Here is a 25,137-nt window from a genome sequence, read left to right on the forward strand (position 1 = left end):
CTCCCCCATTCCAATGAGTCCCCGATCTGGGCATCAGAGTCCTGTATTGTTGCAGGTTGGGGGTTCATATATGGCTATGGTAAGTCAGGGAGGAGGTTTTTGGAGCACTGTGGGGATTCATGCTGTGATCCAGGGGTCATTTGGGGCTGTCAGGTTGGTGAGGTATAGTGCCACAGTGGTTATAGGGAGTCAGAAAAATCATAATCCCCCCTTAAAAAAGATCCCCACTATAATTCCCACTAGTAGTACGTGGACAAGTAATGTCCACTAGGGTACACTGTGGTCAGTTTCTTGGTCCCAAAGAGTTTAAAAAGCTGGTTTCAGTTAAATGCTCATCCTCACCTTTTATGAGTAACCAAGAACAGAGGGTTCACAACTATTAACAGTTACATGGAACAACTAAAGCCAAGCTCTTGCTGGCTCTCAGAGAGCTGGCTAATTCTTGTTAGTGCCATCCATGGCAACAATGGTATTATCGATTGGTTTCTTTGGAGTTCTATGGATCACCAATCAGATCTTATGTCTCATTCTGCCTATCCTCCCAGGTGGCTCTTTTTCCTGGGGTTCCATGTCAAACTTCCAAGCAGGCTTATGTGGTTCTAGGCTCTGTTGATCTCAACTGACTTTTCCTTAATCCCAGCAATGGTCAAGCATTCTGTTAAATTCACAGTTGATCCCTGAAGAACAATCCAGGTTCCCAGATCACTTTCACCTCATTACTTCAGTTCTACTCGGGGTCTGGGTAAATGACACCCAGGTCTTGCAAAAAGATCTGCCTCTCTTTTTCCTTCTTTCACTTCTCCTTTAAAAAGCTTTCAATACCCCCTTCCTTACCAACCAATCATCTATGAACAATGGACAGGTAGGTGGTGCAGTGGATAGAGTACTGGGCTGAGTCTGGAAGATTGAGTTCAATTTACCTCAGAGGATAGCAGTAGCACTCGCCTCCCAGGGTGGTTGTGAGCTTCAAAGGAGATAATATTTGTAATGCACTCAGCACAGCTTCTGGCACATATTACATACAGAAAGAGTATTCAAATATTAGTTATTTTTATATACTATTTGATCAGCACTTGGCTCTAGAGTTGTAAGACAAAAATTTAAGAGTTTTTGCCCTCTAGGAACTTAATTTCTAAAGGGGAAAAGAACACAATCACACGCAAATATATACACAGATAATTTGAAGAATGGTTCAAAGTAGTTTTGGGAAAAGAGGGTGCACTAGCAGCTGGGAGATGAGGTCAACAAAAAGCTTCATGAAGAATGGGACTTGAACCAGGAAAGGAAACCCAGTCTCATGGAACCTTGCCAATGTGCATATTACCATGAAATTTCTCAAGGAGAGTAAATCCATCCAACAGGTGTACTCCCAACCTAGTATAAGAAAGAAACCAAAGTTTCAGGCAATGATAAGTGGTATAGCATGGCCCCATAAGCAGCAACCAGTAGGCTGTTGAATTTGCTTATGAAATTTTGATCCCTGGACAATGGCAGATGGTGTCTACCACCTCTACTACCATGGAGATGAGTGAAATTAGAAACTATTGAGAACCAACTTCTATGGGTGTGTTCTGAGAGAGCTAGAGGCAATGTCCAGTTCAGATGTAAAGCAGGCAGGGAAAAGTGCGCATAGACACAACCTATATGCCCTGAGTGGGTAAATTGAGAAAACATTTTGTTACACTTGATCCTGTGTCATCTACCTGAAGTCTGGCTTCACACCTTATTTCTTGTTAGCCTCCTCGGCCTTTGCTGATCTGGGTTTGGAGCCTATTTCTGGCCTAGGGGCTCTTCCCATCAACAGGTCTCACTACCACCAACCTAGATTTTTCACCTAATGATCCTAATTTTTTTATTCTTCATTTTTTATTTCTTCATTTGTGGTGGTTCACCATTGCTCTCACTAAATCTCTTTCCCAAACTCTTTTTCATCTCTTTCCTTTTTTTTTTTTGTCTAGGTATGCATAATATACTTTGATGACAATATCACTAGTGTGTCTGCCTCTTTTATTCTTCAGCTAAGTATTCTCTTCTGATTTCTAAATTTCATCATGCATTATGAAATACATTCTTAAATTTTTTTGAAAAATAACTCATTTTTTTCCCCAATAACAAGCATTCACTTTTTCTCCATCCCTTTGGGGAAAATAGGGAAAACAAAACTCTAGTAAGAAATATGCATCATCAAGCAAAATCAAATTCCTACATTGATCATGGCCAGAAATATTTATTTTATTCTATCTTTATTTCATTGTGTTCATCAAGGTGGATGGCATTCATCATCATGCATCCTTAGGATTTATTGCATTGATCAGAGTTTTCAAGTCTTTTGAAGTTCTTTGTCTTTACATTATTACTATTAACATGTTTTTTCTCTCCTCTGGTTTTGCTTATTTCACTCTGTTTCAGTTCATACAAATCTTCCCAGGTTTTTCTGAAACTATTCCTTTCATAATTTCTTTCGACATGAAAATATAATTTCATTATATGCACAAAAATATGGTATATGAATATAAGGAGTACTGTGATACTGTGTGCTATGAGGAGTACACATATATTCTTAATCTACAGTTTAACTCACATCTGTTTAAAATACTTATCTTATATATTTTGTATATGATATGTCATTCCAAAGTTATAGTGCGGTAATGAGATTTCATTTTTAGTAAGTGTCAGGGATATATATGAAGCCAAATTTGCTTCTTTACAGTGAGATCTCTGACTCATCTTGCTTGTTAGTCATATTATATTTCATTGTTTATTGATATATGAGATTATTATTGATATTATGTAGATTATTAATACTTTATTTTCCCTTGGATATCTTGATTGTTATTCTTCCCATTGTTATTCTGCAGGTACTTTCCATGATATCTAATTTGCTGAATATAAATAAAGCAATTTTCTTCCTCCTTCTTCCTTTTCTAACACCTGCTTTCCTAGATTGCCACAGATACTACTTTTACTTTTACTATATCTTTAAGAAACAAAGGGAAGGTTGTAAAAAAGTCTGGGCTGTCAGTTGAAATTACAATGGCAATTGTCATTCTTTGAGGTACTCCATATGGAATCAAAGAGATTGTGTGTGGGTTGATTTTGATCTATGAGAATCTACATAGAAATCTGTGCAGAAGATAGAAAAGTGTGGAGAAACTTTTTTTCTTCCTAGGATTGTCTTAACTTCATCTGTCAAAATGCTATAATTGTCTGTTTTATTGTTGATTTCATTTATTTTATACTAGAATCATAGGAGACTGGGATTGAAGGATTTGAATATTAGAGATATAAGTAACTATTGTTTGGATAAAAGGTTTCTCCAGCTTATTAAAAATAATACTTAATGATCTGGAGTCACAGTTTGAGCCAACTAATTGACAATACAATTCCAATTGTAATTACAGGCATTCCTCAGAGTGTGGGTTCAGTTCCAAACTATTGCAATAAAGTGATTATCACAGTAAAGTGAATCACACAAAATTTGGTTTCCCAGTACATATAAAAGTTACATTTCCACAAGTATATTAAGTATGTAATAGGATTATGTTTTTTAAAAAGTACATATCTTAATTAAAAATACTTTTTTTGGCTAAAAGATGCTAACCATCATCTGAGTCTTCAGTGAGTCACAATCTTTTTGCTGATGGAAGGCCTTGCCTGGATGTTAATGGCTGTTGACTGATCAGGGTGATGGTTGCTGAAGGCTGGGACAATTTAAGAAAAATAAGGCAATGATGAAGTTTTCCACATTAATTGTTCCTTTCTCTTGAATATTTAGAGGCTATTGTAGGGCTGTTGAATGGCATAATTAATAGCCCTAATTAATTAGCATAATAAGAAGGATAAAGTAGAGAGATGATCAGTGGAGTGGTCAGAACACACATAGCATTTACTAGTTCACTATCTTATATGGGTATGATTTGTAGTGTCCTTAAACAATTACAATAGTAACTTCAAAGATCTCTGATCACAGGTCCCCATAACAAATACAATAATAATGAAAAGGTTTGGGATAGTGCAAGAATTACCAAAATGTGACACAGAGACATGATGTGAGCCTATGCTATTGGAAAAATGGCACTGATAGACTTGTTTGATGCAGGGATGCTACAAACTTTGAATTTGTAAAAAAGACAGTATCTGTGAAGTGCAATAGAGTGAAGCACAATAAAATGAAGTATGCCTTTACTAAATAAATATCTAAATATACTTCTAGATTCCTTGAGAGCTTAGGATAAGAAGATTAAATAGAAATGAGCCAAGGGAGAAGGCTAAGGGAGGACCTACAAACTAGATATAAGTTCTGGTGTTAGAGCTAGAAGACTTGACTCTTTTTTTTTAGCTTTGTCAATTTTTTATTTTTTATTTTATTTTTTAAATTATAGCTTTTTATTGACAAAACATATGTATGGGTAATTTTTTCAACAATGACTCTTGCAAAAACTTCTGTTCCAACTTTTCCCTTCCTTCCCTCCACCCCCTCCCCTAGATGGCAGGTAGTCCCATATATGTTAAATATGTTAAAGTATATGCTAAGTACAATATATGTATATATATATATTTATATAGTTGTCTTGCTACACAAGAAAAACAGATTTAGAAAGAAGGTAAAAATAACCTGGGAAGAAAAACAAAAAAGCAAGCAAATAACAACAGAAAGTGTAAATGCTATGTTGTGGTCCACACTCATTTCCCAGTGTTTTTTCACTGGGTGTAGATGGTTCTGTTCTTCACTGATCAATTGGAACCTGAACTGGATCCTCTTATTGCCCAAGAGAGACACTTCCATCAGAACTGATCCTCATATAGTATTGTTGTTGAAGTGTATAATGATCTCTTGGTTCTACTCATTTCACTTAGTATCAGTTCATGTAAGGACTCTTGACTCTTAATGTGCTCTTAGGGACTTCCTAGATAAATGATTCTGAGCAGATCATTACTCTCTTTGTGCCTGTTTCATCTGTAAAATGAAAGGAATTGGACTCAAGAGCCCCTCAGGTTCCCTTCCGGATCTAAATCTATGATTCTATAATTACTGTAATACTTTTAGGCTAAGCTCTAGATCTGTAAAACTCTTGGCAAATAAATTATCAGCTCTTTTCATTGTCTATGCTGCCCTTTAGCAAGATACAGTTTCCTTTCTTATCTCTTTTAATTAGATCAATTTTTGCTTTTGCTTGATCTGAAATAAGGATGGCTACTTCTGCTTTTTTGACTTCACCTGAAGCATAATAGATTCTGCTCCAGCCTTTTACCTTTACTCTGTATGTATCTCCTTGCTTTAAATGTCTTTCCTGTAAACAACATATTGTAGGGTTCTGACTTTTGACCCAGTCTGCTATCCACCTCCACTTTATGGGAGAGTTCACCCCATTCACATTTATGGTTAAAATTACGTGATGCAAGTGGGGCCCATAAGTTTAATACTGAGGAGGGGGGAAGGGAGGGCAAGAAAAAGAAAAGCACAATCTGGGGATATTATGGTGGCAGGAAATACAGAATTAGTTGTTTTTTCAAATTTGACATTTTTTTCTAATCTTTCATTTTTTTGGTTTTGCATTTTTCTTGATGTCTCAATGAATCAGTCATTTCTATTTGTTCAGTTCTGATTTTTAGTGAGTTATTTTCTTCATTATCTTTTTTTTACTTCTTTTTCTATATGTCTAATTGAGTTTTTAAATGAGTTGTTTTGCTCTATGGAATTTTTTTCCATTTCACTATTTTTTTTTAGTGAGTTATTTTCTTTTTCCAATTCACAAATCCTACTTTCTTGGGAATTCTTAACCTTTTCCAATTCAGAAATTCTGTTTCCCTGCACTTCTTGGGAGTTTTTTACCTTTTCCAATTCACATTTCAGGAAGTTGTTGCTCTCTTGCATAGCTTCTCTTTCCTTTCCCCATTTTCTTCTAGTTCTCTTTTAAGGTTTTTAATAGTCTTTTCTAGGAACGCCTTTTGTACTGGGGACCAATAATTGTCTGGAGACTGCTATTAGTCTCCTCGGGGTTGAAAAGCTGATCTCTTTCTGTATAGAAGCTATCCATCGTCCTTTTGATTTTTTTACTCATTTTTTAAAGCCTGTAGGGTCTGCCTTCAGGGCCAGGAGGTTACCAGCTTCCTCTACAGAGCCAATAGGCAGCTATCCTGCCAACTGGCTACAAAGAGCAGGGAGGTATGGGAGTGCTCTGGGAAAGAGTTCCCCACGGGAAGTACCTCAGGCCTGCATTGTAGAGCTGTGGAAGTACCCTGCAAAGAACCCGCTGTGTGAGTTAAGGACTGCCTTGAGGCTAGAAGCTGAGCAGTGAAAGTGTCACTACCCCAAGCCAAAGCCCGCAGTGGGGCTGTGGGTATTAGCCTCTGAGCTGTGAGTAGCCCTGCAGGGACCAGAAATGTCTCTGCCCTGGGAAGCACAATTGGCTGTGAAAGTTCTATGGCCCCAAGCTGAGCACCCCACTGTGCAGATTAGAGACTGCCCGGGCTGTGCCCCCCTGCCGTGAGGGTTTGTAACTAACCCTGCAAAAGCCCCAAACTGTAGGATGTGGCTGCAGGGCTGTGTTACGGTCTGCCTGAATCACTTCCGGTTTTAATGGTTATCATCAGATCTTGTTAGGTTCTGGCATTTTTTAGAGTACCCTTTGTCTTTGGCTTTAATTTTTCTGCCAGTTTACTGCTTTATAATTAAGGCAGAGCAGTTGGCCTATGGGAGAGTCGTCTCTAGCCACAGAGGTCACCCCCGCCCCTGGTCTGCTCCTGACTCTAGTCTCTCCCTGTCTGCTCCTGGCCCCTTAGGACAAACCTTTCCTGGCGATCTTCCAGATTATCTTTGGCTGGTGAATTGTTGTGCTTTTAAACTTTGTGGGTTTTACCAAATGCTATTTTTGAGGCTGAATTTAATGTTGGTCATGAGGGCATGAGCTTAGAAAGTTGCATGTGCCTTCTCAGCCATCTTGGCTCTGTCCCATTATCAGCTCTTTTAAAAAAATTAAATTTTAAAAGTTTTGATTTCCTTTTTGTTTCCCTCTGCCACTCATGATTATGAATGCCATCCATCTTGATGGAACAATGAAATAGAGACAGAATAAGATAAAACATTTCTGGATATGATCAATGTGGAAATTTGTTTTTGCTTGCCTATGCAGATTTTTTTTTATTATAGCTTTTTATTTACAAGATATTCACACAGGTAATTTTTCAGCATTGACAATTGCCAAACATTTTGTTCCCATTTTTCCCCTCCTTCCCCCACTCTCTTCCCCAGATGGCAGGTTGACCAATACATGTAAAATAGGTTAAAGTATAAATTAAATACAATATATGTATATATGTCCATACAGTTATTTTGCTGCTCAAAAAGAACTGGACTCTAAAATAGTGCACAATTAGCCTAGGAAGGAAATCAAAAATGCAGGCAGATAAAAATAGAGGGATTGGGAATTCTATGTAGTGGTTCATAGTCATCTCCCAGAGTTCTTTCCCTGGGTGTAGCTGGTTCAGTTCATTACTGCTCCATTGGAAATGATTGGTTCATCTCATTGCTGAAAAGGGCCAGGTCCATCAGAAATGATCATTATATAGTATTGTTGTTGAAGTATAGAATGATCTCCTGGCCCTGCTCCTTTCACTCAGCATCAGTTCATGCAAGTTTCTCCAGGCCTTTCTGAAATCATCCTGACTATGCAGATTTCTTACCAGAGTTTTGTTAGGTACATTCCAACCATGATCTGTGGCCTGCCATTTTGCTATTTCAGATCATGGTCTAGAAATCATTTCATTCTCCCTCCCCAAAAAACCTCTATCTTCCCATCCCCTATTAAGGCTTTCTTTCCTTATGTGAAAAGCTGGAAGAAGTGATTAAGTCTTAGAAAGAAACCCTACAGTTTTCAAATGTAGATTGGTTCAAATGATGCATGCTCCCAGCAAAGTTTCTGTCCTCACAAGCCAGTCTGATCCAGGCAGAAATGGAGAGGACTTTATAATCTGACATTATCTTCCACAGATGTGGGAGGGTCCCAGTATCACTCTTCATACTTATTTCTGACCCCCAATTCGCTCTTAATAATTTAAAGCCCAGCTCTGTGTTTCTGATTTATAAAGTGGTTAGTTTGGGATCAAGATTCACTATAGTAGAGACAGGAAAAGTGTGAGAGGGATAGAGGGCAGGGACATGTGCAAGAAATAAGGAAAAAGGGCAAGAAGGACAATGGTATAAATGGAAAGGATGGAGCAGGGACAATGTAGGGATTTTTTTTATGTGGCCGAAGTGTTTCTTAAATTTATTTATTTTTAATACACATTGTTTAATGAATTATATTGGGATCGAAAAATCAGAGCAAAAGGGAAATATCAGGGGAGAGGAAAAAAAAAACAGAAAAAAGAAGTGAATATAGCATGTGTTCATTTACATTCAATCTCAGTAATTCTTTTTCTGGATGCAGATGGCATTTTTTTGTCCAAAGCCTATTGCTTTGGATCACTGACACACCTCTGGGGCAATTGTAGAAGCCCTTACCACCTGGCTGCCCCTCCTGACTTTGCCAATCATTGTATTTATGTCTCCATGTTCTAATTCAGCTGTCTACCTTGAAGTTTGTCTTACATCCTACTATTTCTATTAGATTTCCCTTCTCCGTGTCTTACATCGACCATCTCAGAATGCCTAAAATGTGTCCTACTTTCCCACCTCCATAACTTTTAAAATGTTTTGTTTTCTACAAACAAAATTGATTGTTACTTTAAGTTTAGGGAAGATCCCAGGGGCTTATGGGGTTTAAAGGGCATGATCCCATCAAATTATGGGAACCATAGTGGGTCATAGCAGCTCAAAGAGGTCACAGGGAACCATATAGTTTGAGATGGGGTGATCCCAGGGAATCCTAGGGATTAGCCTTCTCAGTGACCAGTCTAACATAGTTCTCTGGCTGTAGCTGGGTTGCCGGCACTAATTATACAGGAGGCAAAAGTGATGATAGTTGATTTGGAAAAATGCAATGAATCTGATTGGTACCATGGGGTCATTCGTGTGAACAATCTGTGTGTTAGCTACCCAGAACAGACCATGGACACTTGCCAGGTAATGACTCTCCGAAAGGCCCCTCAAGTCCTGAGGGTCCCAGACTCCTAGTCCCATGATCCTGAGAGCCCCTCTTTCAGTATTTCCAACTGAACCCATGCTCTTCCTGGTCTCTTCCCCTTCCTACTAGTTCCCTCCAAGGTCCTGAGGTACCATGCTCAAGGATCTTTTTTTGTCCTTTCCCTATCCTATTTCTAACTTTAATTGTACTTCACAGGTCCCCTCTCCAAGTCCTACAACATGCTAGTTATATCACTGTACAAGAAGAAGGCACTTAGGAAGTTGAATTACAGCCCCTGTCCCCAGTAAGGGCTAGCCACAACAATCAGTATTTTCCCTTCCAGGCACATGCACTTGGAAATTTTTGTCCAAGACCCAGGAGACCCTCTGTTGCAACTTTCTCCTTACTCTCATAACCTTCCTCAGGTCCATAGCATTTACCCTGAACAGCTTATACCTTCTAGTCCCAACTGAGGACCTTACATGTATGCTAAGGGGGCAATGATGAGGTACATATAGTCTTAGAGAGTAAGTCCGTGTTTTAAGGGACAGTGGACATATGCGCCAAGGTTAATAGTGACCATGTGTTCAAAGATATCAACAATCGTGTGTCCTGAGCTATGACTATGTTCTGAGAGTATTATTCTATCTCTTCTGTGCAGGGAGACAATGGAGGGCTGCTCATGTGCAAGGACAATGAGACTAAAACATATGTGGTTCATGGAATTGCAAGCTGGACTATTGGCTGTGCTCGGATAAATTTGCCAGGTCTCTATATGTCCACTTGGTACTTTCTCAACTGGATCACTTCCAAGATCGATTCTGATAAGATGATGACTACTCTGGCTTCAGCTGCAGAGACCTCGGCTTCAACATCATTCCTTTATCTAGATTCTGGGCAGAGGGTCAGCTCAGAAGGTTGAAGAGGATGTCTCCCACTCGAGCATCCCTGGGGCAATATTCAAGATAGGAGAACATGGCTCTTCCTTGCTTGACTTTGCTGCATCTGTTCTTCATCCTCCAAGGGGAAAAAGGGTTTCTGTGGGACCACTGCTGCTTCACCAGTCTCAGGACCAATCTCTCTCCTGCTCTTTCTGGCTTTCAACGTTTATTAGCTGGGGAAGGAAGAAACAAACTCAGCTCACTGAATAGTATTTTTTTGTTTTCAATCAATGGTTACTGTTTGGCCTGATTCTTCCCCAGTCCAGGGGACCTTTCTGTTATCACATCAGATTATGGGAGAGGAATGAAGCAGTTGTCTGGAAATGGCTGACTAAAATCCCATCTCCTCCCCTCCCCCCAACCCAGAACCCTTTCCTTATTCCCATTAAAAAAAAAAAAAAAACAAACTCCTTTATGACATTTCCTCTGTGGAATTCTTAAATTCAGTCCATTGCTGACTTATGTCAACTTTAAAGCCTACATGTTTTTGCAGGAATTTGAGTGGAATCAAAGAATATACTATCATATGTGCTACTAACTGATCAAATCTCATTCATTGGGCAAGAGGTATGATCTTTATATGATACCGATTGCTACTATCTTGCAGTCCCCCTTGGATCCTAAGAATTCTTCAACTCTGGAATGTCAGAACTTTAACCATTTGGGAAATATTAGGCTCCTCTTGAGATCAATGACCCTTAGTTCTTGTGAGCTGAGGGTCCATGTGGGTGAGGGATTTTTATACAATTATCTTCATTAGTCAGCATGAATCCATATGTTACCAAGGAATGGCTTCATAGGGAGTAAGAACTCCAATACAGGTAAAATTATAGTTTAACCAATCATGATGGAATGAAGTGTACTTTTACATCTGGGTTTTGTAAACTCAGAAGCAATTTTAGGGATGCAGAGTTGGAACAAGGCACAAAACAATTTAAACAAATCATGAAACTAAAGGCGATAATTACAAGTTAACATTTGTTGGATTGTAACGGAGATTAATTCCCAAGTTAACTGAGACACAGTATTTTTAGGCTTTCAAATTGCAATATAATTTTACAAAGATGGGATACATTTTCTATTTTAAAGAGTCATCTATATTAATAGTCAAAAATGTTAACACAAAAAAGGAAATACAAGGAACTGGAATGGGATATATTGAAACTTCTGAGATATGAGACAATGCAACCCCAAAAAATTATTTTTAGAGGAAAAATGTTGAGTACATGTATAAGGGGGTTAATGAGAAAAGTGCCTGAAGTTAGAAGTGTACCCTTCCATTGTATTGTTTCATTATATCTTGTAACTTCATAGAGCATTGGAGAGAGACTCAACTGATTGCTCATGGTTAAGGTGGAGGAAGGCATGATTAACTCATGTGATGTATATTTGAGAAATTGCTAGCTATAAGAGGCATTTTTTTAGTAAGCAAAGGCAAAGAACTGCATCACCAAGTTATATACTTGGTATCAAATACTTGGAAGAAAATACTTTGAAACTGAGATTAGTTCCAAACTGAAGATAATAGGAAATAGGACTAAATAGTCAGATAGTTTGCAGTTAATTACCGAGTGACGAGAATGAGAGGAAGAAGGGGAAAAAGAAGATAGCAATTCCATTGCTAATTACCCTGGGATAATTCTATCCCAAATAGGAGGGTACAAAAGTAAAGTATTTTAAAAAATAGTTAATAGTGTGAAATAAGGGGACCCTATTTAGTGTATTATGACAAGGCTGGAAAAGGATTTTAGGGTTTAGAACTGGAAGTGATTCTGGAAGTTATCTAATAAAACTTCCAGTTTAAAAATAAGGAAATTTAAATCTGTAAAGGGTTAGTGCAAGTTCTCATAGTACATAGCAAGTTCAGGATTCAATTTCAGTTAGAGTTCTCTTTAAATGATTTTTTTTTTGCCTACTAAAAATTTGAGATAGGAAAGACTACATTTTGTTCTGACAAGAATAATAAAGTCAAAGATATTTCAGTGAACAAATATTTCCTTGAAGGTAAACGGGTTAAAATCCCATACAAAAAGAAAAGAATTACTAAATGAATTAGAACCCAATATGTTACCTACAGGAAATACAATACAGAAATATCCATATTCATATCCACACACATACTTGCATATACACACACACACACACACTATGGAAAAATTGAGAAAGTGCACTACGGTACAGGTGATTTCAAGTAACTAGGGGATGTGGTGATATGATACAAAATTGAATTCAAATCAGAGAGCATTGGGAGAGATTATTTAAGGGTACTTATTAAGAGAGAATATATCATTGGAAAAATGGCCTATTGTAGTAAAAATATCACAGAATTTGGATCCAAGGGTTTAAGTTTGAATATTGGGTCTGCTATTTACTGACTTTTTCACCTTGAGCAAATTATATCTCTTGGCTTCATTTTCCTTATTTAAAAAAAAATGAGGTGATTGGACCATATGCTCTTAATTTTTTTTCAGATCAGAGTCCTTTGGTCATTAAATATATACCCAATGCAAGAACTAAATTTATAAACTAAAAACTGATTAGTGGAAATAATCATGTACAAAAGTCAACATTAGATTAAAAATGTGAAACTACAACATCTTTATGAGAAATCAACTAAAAAAGCTAAACCAGAAAGTTGTAAACTCTAAATAGAGAGCTATGAAAATTAGGAATTAATGATCTCTGCATGAAAATCCATGGGGCATTCACAATAATTGATCACATTCTAGGACTTAATTATAAATAAGTAAATTCAAAAAGGCAGAAATTTAAAAGCTGAAAATACAAATCAAAGTGCTATTAAAATATTGTTTAAAAAAGAACATCTGATAAAATATAGAGCAAACAGAGATAAAGATGATTTCTTGAATAGTACTAGTATCAAAGATAAAATAGAAAGCTATATTAAGGTAATGACAATATAACATATAAACATCTATAGAATGTTGTCAAAGTGATGATGAGACATACATTTCTACTCCCTAACGCTTTGCTGTTTGTAATGAAAGAAATGACAAAATAATACACAGAACAATCATAAAACAAGCAATGGAGAAAGTAAATAAAAATGCATAATTGAATTCATAAAAGTTTTCAACCAGACCAATAAAATTGATACACTATTAATTTAATAAAAGGAGAGATGGGGGAAAAAGATGAGAAAAGGGAAGTCACAAGGAATGAATAGTGACAATTATCAGAATAGTATGCATAGTGACATGTCAACTAATTTGAGAATATAAAACAGAAGCATTTAGAAAAATAAAACATCCTCTCTTAAAAATCAGGAAATAGTCTTAAAAAATCACAGAAAAGTACACTAAACAGGTCATTAATGAGAAGCTGTATAAAGAGACACCAGGATCAGATCTATTAAAAAAATTTTATTAAATATTCAAAAAACAATTAGAAATAAAGACAGCATGCTCACTTGTTTTAGGAGACAAATTTTGTAATATTCCCCAACTTTTATAAAGATAGAGTAGGCAAAGAACAGTAGGGTATCACTAATGTTAGTAAAAAAATTATTTCTATTAAATTGGTTAATAGTGTGTCCATTAATTATAAATTATTAGCAAAAGTAGTAGATAAATACTGGCAAATATAACAATATGCACAGATATAATGGTTATGAAATAGGAGTCATGCCAAGAATCCAAAGTTAAGGATTATTAAGAAAAATTTAATAAAACTGGTATTTCAATACTATCATGAGTCCTAATTTCTCTATGATTGATGTTCAATCATTTTTCAGTTATGTCCAACCCATCATGATCCCATTTGGGGTTTTCTTGGCAAAGATATTGGAATGGTTTGCCACTTCCTCCTTCAGCTCACCTTATAAATGGGAAAACTGAGGCACATATTCAGGTTACATAGCTAGTGAGTGTCTGAGGTCTTATTTGAATCCAGATCTTCCTAATTCCAAGTTTGGGATTCTATCCATGATGCCACCTTGTGGTCCCCTTGAGATGATATACCCTCTATTATTTGGGAGGTCTATGATAAAAAATTCATTGCACTGTGACCCCTTTTTCAGGAAATGTACTGTACTTGGAACTTTGTAGTTTTTTGGAAGCCTGTGCTCCCTGCTTGGTTTTCCTGTTCCCAATCTCTCCCTTCTCTAATCTGCTGCCAAAATGATCTTCCTAAATCAAAGATCCAAAATGATTAGAATTACTCTTCTAATGGCTTCCTATTATTCTTAAGATCAAATTTTAAAACTTTCACAATCTGAACCCAACTACTTTCAAAGTTATTATTCATGACTCCCCTTCACATCTCCTTACTGTTCTTTAGATTCATACACAGCTTCCCTGCCTCATTTCCATGTCTAGTGTTTGCCTCACCTTTCCATTTCCAAATGCCTACATCTTAGCAAAGCTCGGCTCGAGCGCCACCTTTTACAAATAATGAGGGTCCAGGTGAGGTCCTCAAACTGTCCATCTATTCTTTTACCCCTCTTTGATGTCCAATCCAATTTCTTTTGTATGCGTACATTTTCTTTACTCTGATCTTTTTTTAATAACTCATTTGTTTCATATTGTAGCCTGCTCACTCCCACCTACCTGCACCCTCTTCATTGTTTTCTGTCTCAGACTCATTTCTCATTTAAAAACTTTTGTTGCCAAAGACACTCCATCTCTCAGCTATAGATATTTTCATTGCCTGTCCTCCATACCTGGAATGCTCTCCCTCCTCATCTTCATTTCTTGCCTTCCTTTAAATCCCAATTAGAATCCCACCTTCTACAGAAAGTCTTTCCCAATCCCTCTTAATTCCAGGACCTGCCTTTTATTGATAATTTTCAACATATACAGTATGTTTGAACATAATTATTTTCATGTTCTCCCTTTAGAACATAAGTTCTTCTAGGGCAGTGGCTGTTTTTGTATCCCTAGCACTTAGCACAGTACCTGGTACATCTAGACACTTAATAAATGTTTACTGACTGACTTGTGTTCCATGTCTTCTAGCCACCCAACAACACTAATAGAAAATTGATATTAAAATCAGACATTTATAATTTCTCAAACAAATAGAGAATTAAATCAAATTTATAAAAAATAAGAGCCATTTCACAATTGATAGTCAAAGGATATGAACAATTTTCAGAAGTTAAAGCTATCAATAATCATAAAAATGCTCTAAATCACTATAAATTAGAGAAATGCAAATGAAAACTACTTTGAGGTACCACTTCACATCTGTCTGATTGACTAATATAGCAGAAAAGGAAAATAAATGCTGGAGGGTATATGAAAAAATTAGGAATACTAATGCATTGTTGGTGGAATTGTGAAATGAGAGAACATTTTAGAAATGCCCAAAGGGCTATAAAATGGTGCTTTGACTCACTAATACCACTACTAGGTCTATATCCTAAAGAAATCAAAGAAAAGAGAAAATCTATATATACAAAAATATAAGTTTTTTTTTGGTGGCAAAGAATTAGAAATTGAAAGGATGCCAATCAATCAGAAAATGATTGAATAAGTCATATATGATTTTGTGCTAGAAGAAATGATTAGCAGGATGGTTCAGAAAAACCTGGGAAGACTTACACGAACTGATACAAAGTGAAATGAGCAGAACCATAAGAACACTGTATACAGTAATAGCAATATTGGATAACAGCTGGGCAAGACTTAGCTACTCTGATCAAAACAATGACCCAAGGCAACTAATTCCATAAGACCCATGATGAAAAATTTCTTTTTTCCTTCTTTCCTTCCTTGCTTCCTTCCTCTTTCCCTCCTTCCTCCCCTCCCCCCTTCTCTGTCATTTTCAATGGGTGGGGAAAGGACTGGAAAAAAGGAGAAAATCTGGAGCTCAAAATAAAAAAATATGCTAAAAATAAATAAGCAAATAATGGGAATTTAAAAACAGGCATTTATTTCTGGAAGAATTCTAGGATCATTAAAGATTTTTTGAAATTTCTGAAAGACAAATAAATGGTAGATAAGTATATAGAGATAGATACAAAAATTCATGTTTACATATATATATATATATACATGCCAATATACACACATAGAAACAGATATAGATAGATATGTTGATATATGTAAATAGAGCTTTTCACTGAAGTGGCATAAAATTAAGAGAATACTAATTTTGTGGGAGAGCATAATGATTTGATTCAATGTGAGATAATCACATGAAATATTTATCATGGGACAAAGATTTGACATGAGGTGAAATAGCTCAGGGGATCAACCAAATATGACTAAGCAATGAAGTCTCATACATAATTAAGCAATATGTTTCCAGGTTGAGGGACTTTTAAAGCCTTAGGGGAGAGGAGGAGCCAAGGGCAGGGTCTGGGGTATAAAGGGAGGAACCAGGGAGGAGTTAGGGAGGAGCTAGGGACTGGCCAGATGGAGTCTACTGATTGAGCAAGCTCCAGCAATAGAAACCGGATGAATGGTTTAGAGTTACTGTCAAAAAAGGCCAGATGGACTGATTAGAATTCAGGCTTCCTTCCATGGTAATGTGTTTTGGGTTTTATTGAGACCATTTAGTTTTTTTCCCTGGTCCACTGAATTCTTGAAGATGAGGGAGAAGACTAATGTTTGCCTTTCTCATCTTTGGGGTTTCTTTCAGCTTTGAAGGAATGGCTGCAGGACAAAGGTGGAAAGGAGTCGGAGAAAATGCTCTTTTACTTCAAAAAGTTTTGAAGGAAAGGTGGTATGCTCCACATAATCTGAACATACCTAGATCATCTGTCATGGAGGTGAACCTAGAAGGGGAGTTGTCTGGGAATTCTCCATGATAAATGGAGGTGTTGTCATGTTGGATGGGGACAAGGCTCTCTTTGGATCACTTCCCTAATACTTTCTTATCTTCCTTTCTTTATACCTTTCTTAAACGAATCTGGCTGGAGCAAAGAATTGGAAAATGAGTAGATGCTCATCAGTTGGGGAATGGCTGAACAAGTTGTGGTATATGAAGATAGAAGAATATTATTGTTCTATAAAAAATAGTGAACAAGTTGAGTTTAAAAAGGCCTGGAGAGATTTACATGAACTGATGCTGAGCGAAACAAGCAGAACCAGGAATACATTATATACAGTAACAGCAAGTTTGTGGGATGATCAATTATGAAAGATTAGGCTCTATTCAGTGGGTCAGTGATCCCAAGCAATCCCGATAGACTTTATTCAGAAAATGCCATCTGCATTCAGAAAAAGAACTGAGGAGACTGGATGTAAATCAATACATGCATCAATACATTCACTTCTTTTTAAAAATCTCTCCCATGGTTTTTCCCTTTTGCTCTGATTTTTCTTTCCCAACATGATTCATAAAATAATGTGTATTAAAAATAAACTTACTAGAAATAAAATGAATCTGGCTGAAATGTGCCAAAGGTGAAGGCACCAAGGTATGGGTAGATGAATGAGGAGTTGTAGAAAAAATATCTCTTAAGGATGCTTCCCCCCAATCTCCAAACATGAAATAATTTCTTTTTAAAATAAATAGAATAATCCCCAAGGATCAATTAAAAAATCCCATGGTTTTCTGTAGCTTGTGTCTTATCTCTGTATCTCTTTGTTTCAAAGGCTCTCCTTTTAGAAGGGAGAGCATTAGCTTTGTCTAGTTTTTCAGCTTTAGTTTCTCTTTGTGGAATTTTTTGAAAGCAACACTGGACTTCTCTTTTTTTCCCATAGCATTTGACTTAAAGACCAATTTCATGATCAGTCCTAGAAAGTGCTAAAATTTTCCAAAAGACAGGTCAAGAGAACTTTGACCCTCCAATAGTCACTGGGAACATGGGAGGAGAGGAGATGCATTCTTTCCCAAAACTGGCTATCAATTTCCCAGACAAGAGTTGATATAAGCTAGATTTCATAGGGCAGGTGAGGTTTTTCAGGGTCTCCTGGAGCTAAGGACATCAAGCCCCATAACATTCTGATACCTTCCCTATGAGGCACAATGACTCAAGATTAGATCAGGGATTCTTTTCTTGGAGTCCCTGAACTCTTTTTCTTTTGGTATTGATCATTATATTTCAGTGTGATTGATTTTATTTATAATCTTATATATTTTATTTTATACATTTAAAACATTATTCCAAGTAGGGATCCATATACTTCCTCATGCTGCTGAAGGGGCCTCTCTGACCATATGGGGAAGAAATAGGAGCAGAAAAATAGCAATTGGCCCCTGGACTCTGATAGACAGTTGGATGGAGGGGTAGTCCATGGAGTTATCTTTAGCTTGAATAAAGGCTGCTGATGAGCAGAGCCCAGAACTGAGCAGAGTATATAACCTTTGGACAATCATCAAGGAGTTCAAATAATGACCCATCTCTTTAAATATTCCAATCTTTCTTCTGGGATTGGATGCTTATGAATCATTCTGTGACAAAGTTAGAGACTGAAAAATTAGCAGTCTCCCCAAGCAACCAACAGAGAAGGCCACTGGGTGTGAGGAAGCTGCATCATATAAAAAAGACTTAGGGAAGAGAAGGAAATGTATAGGAAATGTGGAAGCAAAGGAAAAAAATGGGTTGGTCAAATGGTGATAATTAGGAGGCAGCCCATGGGTTCCATGTCCAGAACATTGGTCAGATTCCTTGTGGTATCTCTGGGGAAGAGTGACATGGATGGAGAGCGCCATCATGATACCATCTATGGAGTCTTTCAGTCAATGACCTCCTGACTCTTAGTCCAGTACCCTTAATATCCAGGATGGTCCCACTAGCAAAGAGATCCCAAAGAACTCACATATTGGGAGCCTTGGAAGAAGGCTTGGATGACTTCTGAAGACTCCTTAAGCTCTGAGATGCCATGACCTTTGATTTGGGGCTAAGTGACTTCCTTTCTTTGGGTTTCAGTTTCCTCATCTGTAAAATGAATCATTAGGCTTGCTGATCACTGATGCCACTTCTCTAATATTAACTCTAATAGGCCTGAGGTGAAGAAAAAATAGGTAACTTCCTGGGGAAGGGAGGGGAGGCTGAACCTCAAGGTCCCAGGAAGGAAGGGCAGGTTCTGCTCCTCGGTGTCCCCTTTAGGTTTTTAGCTATCCCTCACCCCTTGCTTTCTAGGGCTTTTTCCTCTCCAAGTCTCTTATAAGGGGAAGATTGCTAGCTTTTTCTTAGCTTTCTCCTTGCTCTGGTCCACAATCATCACACTTTACCTCATTGATATTTAAAGGGAATTTACTAAGAAGCATTTTGGGGGCAATATAATCAGATTAAAAATATGAAAGAATCCTTAGTTCCTTTTCTGTGACAATGTCAGAAGAAGGGGAGCAGAGGATGCTGAGAGTCATTCTGTCCTACGATCATCTATCAATATTAATTAAACTGTTGGTATAATAGAAAAAGGAAGAAGAGCTGAACAGGAAAAAGAAGGCATTCAGGGGTCCCACAAGGAGTGATGGGGAGAAAAGGGCACATTTTTGCAGCACATCCTTACTGTAGTGATGTGAGGGAAGCAGGAGAATGTCTACATTTATTATATAGATAGGAGGAAATAGAATAAATACTGAGTGAATAGGAGATCCTTTGAAGGGGGAGGATGCTAGCAGCTAAATGAAGAAGGTGGAATCTGATCCAAGTCTTAATAAAAACCAGGCATTCTGAGAGGCAGAGGGAGGAGAGAGTGCAGTCTAGTCCTGGAGGACAGCCATTAGAGAGACGGCCAGCAGTGGGGATGAAGGGTCCCATGTGTGGAACAGCTGGCTGAATGAATGAGAAAGCATTCAGTAGTGTTGACTATTTGTCAAGTCTGTGTCTAATGCTGGGGATACCAATAGAAAAAGTGGGACTGTCTATTATTCAGGAATTCCCACTCTAATTGGGGACAGACAGAGTGTAGTAGTGGGGCAGATGGAAAGGGATGTAAGTCCTAGGAGCCAGCAGGGCATTCGAGGCAGATGGCAAAGCCCAGGATTCATTAGAGTGAGGGGGAACTTAAAAGACAGAGCCTCAGGACTGTAGGACATAGAGATGGTAGGGCCTGAGGAGTATGATGAAGGAAGGTTGAGATGAGTAAGACCTATCTTACTGTAAGGAACAGAGCTGTGACTCCCATCTTATTCAAGTCATGTGGGCATTAAACATACATCACACAGCTACAATTCGGGTTTTAAGTGCCCTTCTTGGGGGAAGTGAAGGCAGAAGGGTACCCCCATGGTCACAGGTGTGCTAATAAATGTTTAACAACTGATTTACTATGGGGGGGTTATGTATCCATGACATATGACACACTTTTAAGTTTACATTGCATTATTAATATTTTCTCCAGCATTTTCTTCAGTTTGGACAATTAACAAAACAACATATCAAGCTCTGATTTGTAGGATGCTCATATTTAAAGTCTAGCATGCCATTTTGATGGCAGGTCATTCCTCCTGCTCAGCCTGTCTGTCTGGATGGCCCCAATGAGGGAGGGCATGAGCACGGAAGGCAAGGTGGGGTGGGCTATTCTGTGGTTCTTTTTCTTGGCTTGTGTTCAACCCCGATTCAGTTAGTTACACTTCCCATAGTCTTTCCTAATCTTATTCAGATGGGTGGCCAGGGCTAAAGGGAGAGAAAATATTAATAATGCAATTTAAACTCAAGCCTCTGCCTTTTCCTAAGATATGGAATATTTTGCTGAAAACCTCCTTTCCATTTCAACAGCTCCATCTTTTCAGCCCTTGAAAGCCTTCTGTGCTTGCTGAGGTCTCCTAGGATACTCTATTCCATGTAAAATGGGCTGAAGGAAGAGCAAGGATGAAATGAATTAATATACAGAATGGGCTTTGGCTATGAATAAATCCCCATTCCCATGTGAGTTGCTATTATTATTAACATTCAGAGAAGTTGCACAGACTAAAGAGCAAAGTCTTGGAATTGAAGTTGAGAGACCTGGCTAAGAGATCCCCTCAGGCTTCCCCCCTCCTTCACCTCAGACTCATACTATCTCTGCAACTTTGGGCAAATTGACTAACCTATTGCTCTGCTTCCCTCTGCCATAAACTGGAAACATTCATGACCAGATTCCTGCCCTTAGGGCTGTGTGCAGAGAGTTCTCTAATGGAATAAATTGCTTTGGAGGTGTGAGCCATTGACATCTTCTATGACACTCAATAAACGTTGGTTAACTTGCCGTATGCTGGGGGAGACTGAGCCAGAGCTAATCAGACATAGCCCACAGTGATGGTATTTACATTCTATCACTTGGTAGAATATTCAGTTTGGGGGAACAGTTCAAATATAGAATTAAGCATTAGAAGAAGGAAGGAGATCAAGCTGGAGAACTCAATCTGGGTCTAACATGAAAGGTTGACTGGAAGGTGACATCATACATACTATCCTGGAGCTTCTGACTGTAGCCAGAAAATTATAACCTCAATTGCCAGGTTTGTGTGACCTTAGCACACCTGAGAGGAGAGGGAAGATTTAAGAGTTTTTTCCAAAGAGGTGGCAGTAAGTGACAAAAGCAACACAAGCCATCATTAACCAAAGTCTTCACCATCACTTGTGTACAAAAACATCATGTTCTCAGAGTTTCCTTTCCTCTATCTTGGGAAGGAAGTCTGACTTTGGAATTGGAGAAAATGGATTCATTTCTTGACTGCTACATCCACTAGCCTCCTGGCTGTTTCATGAACAAAACTCTTCATCTCTTGGCTCCAAATATTTTCCCTGGCTGTCCCATGCTCTCCCTCCTTATCCCTGATAAATCCAGCTAAATCCCATCTCTGCAGGAAAATGTTCTTATCCCTGCCTACTGGCTTATTTCAAAGTCCAGCTAAAATTCCTATTTCTGCAAGAAACTTTTCTTAACTTCTCAATTCTTGTGCATTCATTCCCTCTGTTAATGTTTCCTACCTAGTCTTTCTATAGCTTGTTTGGACATATGTGTTTGTTTGTTGTCTGTCTCCCTCATTAGAACGTGAGTTCCCTACAGGAAGGATCTATTAGTCTTTCCCCTATCTTTGTACTTAGCACAGTGACTGATGTATACTAGTCACTTAATAAAAACTTATCGACTGACTCTTACTTGAGTGAACCTGGTTCTGGAGGCAGTTTCCAAAAGAAGAATTTCCAGGTATGGTATGAATCATGACTTCCTTTTTTATTCTGGTTTCACCTCCTGAGAGTCTTTGAAAGGAATAATAATATGCATTTGATCATGTAAATTCGTCTGTTTGTTTCATCACTAATTTCCGGTTCTTCCACTTAACGTCATTAATATAATTGGCTGGGAGGGTTTTCTGAGGTATATTTCCTAATGGCCACTTCCAGTTTCCAAGGGTATTGGTCCAATCCAAGAACTGCTCAAATCTCTTTCCAGAGCAGCAACTAGATCAAAGGATCTCAGTCCTGGGCTTCATTTCTTTCTTATTTATTTATTTTCATTTGACATGTGCTTTCATTTACATGAGGAAAACTTTCCTTAAATTTAATTTCCCTTGCAATACAGCTGAGGTTTAAAAAATGATGGAGAGAACGTCTTGTCCAATGCGGTCTGGAGTTTGCCAAACCTTCAATGTTTCTAAAATAGTTCAATGTGTCTGATAGTGAACCCCATGGATGACTGGAATGATCCTGCATGAATTCCAACTGGGTCATTGTGGTCATCAGAAATGAGAGTAATTAGACGTCGGTGCATTACTGAGGTTTCCATCATGAATGGCCAATTAGGGGGTCTACCAAAAATCTTCCAGCAGTTATATGTGAGCCTCCAGCCAGATCCCACCCATAGTAAATTTTTGGAGTGTTTGGGTTTGAAGCTATTAGAAGAGGCTGGGCAAATCAGCAAGGATGAGATCAGTTTATGGGTATGTCAGAGTATATTCAGTTGACCTGGAACTTGAATGACAGTAAGTGTTCATCCGGCCTCTGCTTGAAGGCTTCCGGCAGTTAGGAACCTATATCTTCTGAGAAGTTTTTCCTTTCTTCAAGCAGAAATCTACCTTTAATAAAAGGCAACCATGTGGTTCAGTGAATAGTGTCAGAACTGCAGTTAGGAAGACCTGAGTTCAAAAACAGCCTCAGATATTTATTAACTATGGGATCCTGAGCAAGTCACTTCACTCTGTTTTCCTCAATTTTCCTCTAGAGTAAAATGGGGACAAGGGCTGGTAATAGGACTTCTCTCTCAGGTTGTTGTGAGATTCAAATGAGGTAATATAGTAAGTGCTATATAAACATTAGCTATTGTTACTAATCTCTACCCATTCCTGCCCTGGGGCTCTGGGCACTCTGCAGTGAAAGCAGACTCAGGAGAAGCTGCAGGCTTGGAGCTTGGGCTGGCCAAGTGGAAAATCATGTGTGCTGGAGCTAGAAAATCCGCACCATAGTTTCCAATTCATTTCACACCCTCCCTCCTCATCCCCCCACCTCCAGACAGCTTTCACCTTTCACTGGCTGACCAAGCATTCCAGGCTGGGATTGCAGTGCTTGAGGCACTGGGAGTAAGCTGTATGTCTGTTATTTCCCATCTGGGCCACCTTTGTTCAGTTGTTTTCAGTCATTTCCTACACTTTGTGACCCTATTTTGAGATTTTCTTGGCAAAGATACTAGAATGCTTTGCATTTCCTTCTCCAGCTTATTTTACAGAGGAGGAAACTGAGGTAAACAGAGTTAAGTGACTTGCCTGGGGTTGCACAGCTAGTGAGTGAGACTGGGAAGATGAATTTCCTGACTTCAGGTCCAGTGGTCTGTATCATTTAGCTGCCCCTATCTTTACCTTAGGCCTTGACTATAATAGCAGATGGACTCTGCAGAAGCTCAGCTCCTGGGAACATTCTCCTGCCCTGCTCCACCACACACCTGAAGGTCTGCTAGAAGTTATAGGACCTTGGCTATCAGAGGTAGGGGACTTTGAGTGCTGAGCCAAATGGGAAATAGGAGCCAATTTCTTGACAACTGATGGGACAGGGGCGAGCTGAACCAACCTCTTCCTTTTTAAAAAAAAAAAAAAACTAAGCCACATGTTAGTAATAACTTTCCTTTTACATTACTTTCATTTTCCATGATAACTTTTTCTCCCTTTCCCAGGGAGCCATCTCTCGTTACCAAGAATAAAAAAGGAAAAACAATTCAACAAAACTAACCAATATATTCGCCAAATCCACATGCTGTTTTCACATCCACAAAATGTGAAGAAGAGGAGGAGCAAGAAACTTTTTATATTTATTTTTTTGGATCAAGCTTGGCTTTTGATCTCTGCCCTGCTCAATTTTAATTATTTTGCCATGAGGCTCAGTGATAATATTTATAAAGCATTTAGCACAGAGCCTGAGACATTGAAGGTGTTTCATAAATTTCTATTTTCCCCCATCTCCTCATCTTTTCTTTTCTCATCATTGCAATCCTAGTGTCTACTTTCCTGGTTCTGTGATATTGCTTTGAATCAAGTCATGTAAGTCTTCCAGCTTTTCTGGGTTCATGTTCATCGATCTTTAGAATATCATTTAATTCCATTAGGTGTATGGATGGGATATATCCCATCCCATACATTACGTGTATGACAACCATACTTGTTTGGTTACCTTTGTTTCCACATCCTTGCTACTAAAATTAGCACCAATCCCTACATAGAGACTTGCACTGAGGTCCCCACATCTTCCACCTTCAAGATTCTGAAACTTGTTCCTACCCTAAAATTTCACAGATGAGAAGATTGGGCCTTAGAGAAGGGAAGTGCTTTGCTCAAGGTGACAAAGTAAATTAATGGCAGGAGAGGAACTGGGACCTAGGGTTCCTGGATCCCAGACTAGTGTTCTAGTGTCCAGGGTTGTATCCCGATCTCTAAGGTTTCATAATTTCAAGAATCTAAAATTAAAAATAGATCTTATAGGGTCTGAGAGATGAAAGGGAGGCCCTTTAGTCAACTCTGAACAGGAATCCCTTTCATGTTGAGTTCATGATTCCTAAGTCAGCCCATTTAGCTTTGGAAGCACTCTAAATATTAAGAAGTTTCTTTAACTCAGTTCTAAATTCTTCTGCTAATTTCTCCACCTTCTCCTCAGTAGCCATCCCACTCTGTCCAAGACCCAATCTCCTGGTTGAGTTTCTAGCCTGGATGAACATCCACGAGGAGCCCAACCATGCTTCTTCCACTGTGGCTCCATTCCTCTGACATTCTCACCTCCTGGCCTGTGGCCTGTCTCCCAAGGGAAC

General features: G+C 38.3%; 1 protein-coding gene across 2 annotated transcripts in view; it reads left to right on the plus strand.

The window, feature by feature from the left end:
- ACR (acrosin) overlaps positions 1-10,394 on the plus strand; it is a 43,363-nt gene extending 32,969 nt beyond the window's left edge. For both annotated transcript variants that reach the window (XM_031938640.1, XM_031938641.1), the window contains exon 6: positions 9,727-10,394. In XM_031938640.1, the coding sequence (XP_031794500.1) occupies positions 9,727-9,764 (38 nt within the window). In that variant the 3' untranslated portion in view covers positions 9,765-10,394. The remainder of the gene's footprint in view (positions 1-9,726) is intronic.
- The last annotated feature ends 14,743 nt before the right edge of the window (positions 10,395-25,137 follow it).

The sequence above is a fragment of the Sarcophilus harrisii genome, chromosome 5 (genome assembly GCF_902635505.1).
Source record: "Sarcophilus harrisii chromosome 5, mSarHar1.11, whole genome shotgun sequence".
NCBI classification, from domain to species: Eukaryota; Metazoa; Chordata; class Mammalia; order Dasyuromorphia; family Dasyuridae; genus Sarcophilus; species Sarcophilus harrisii.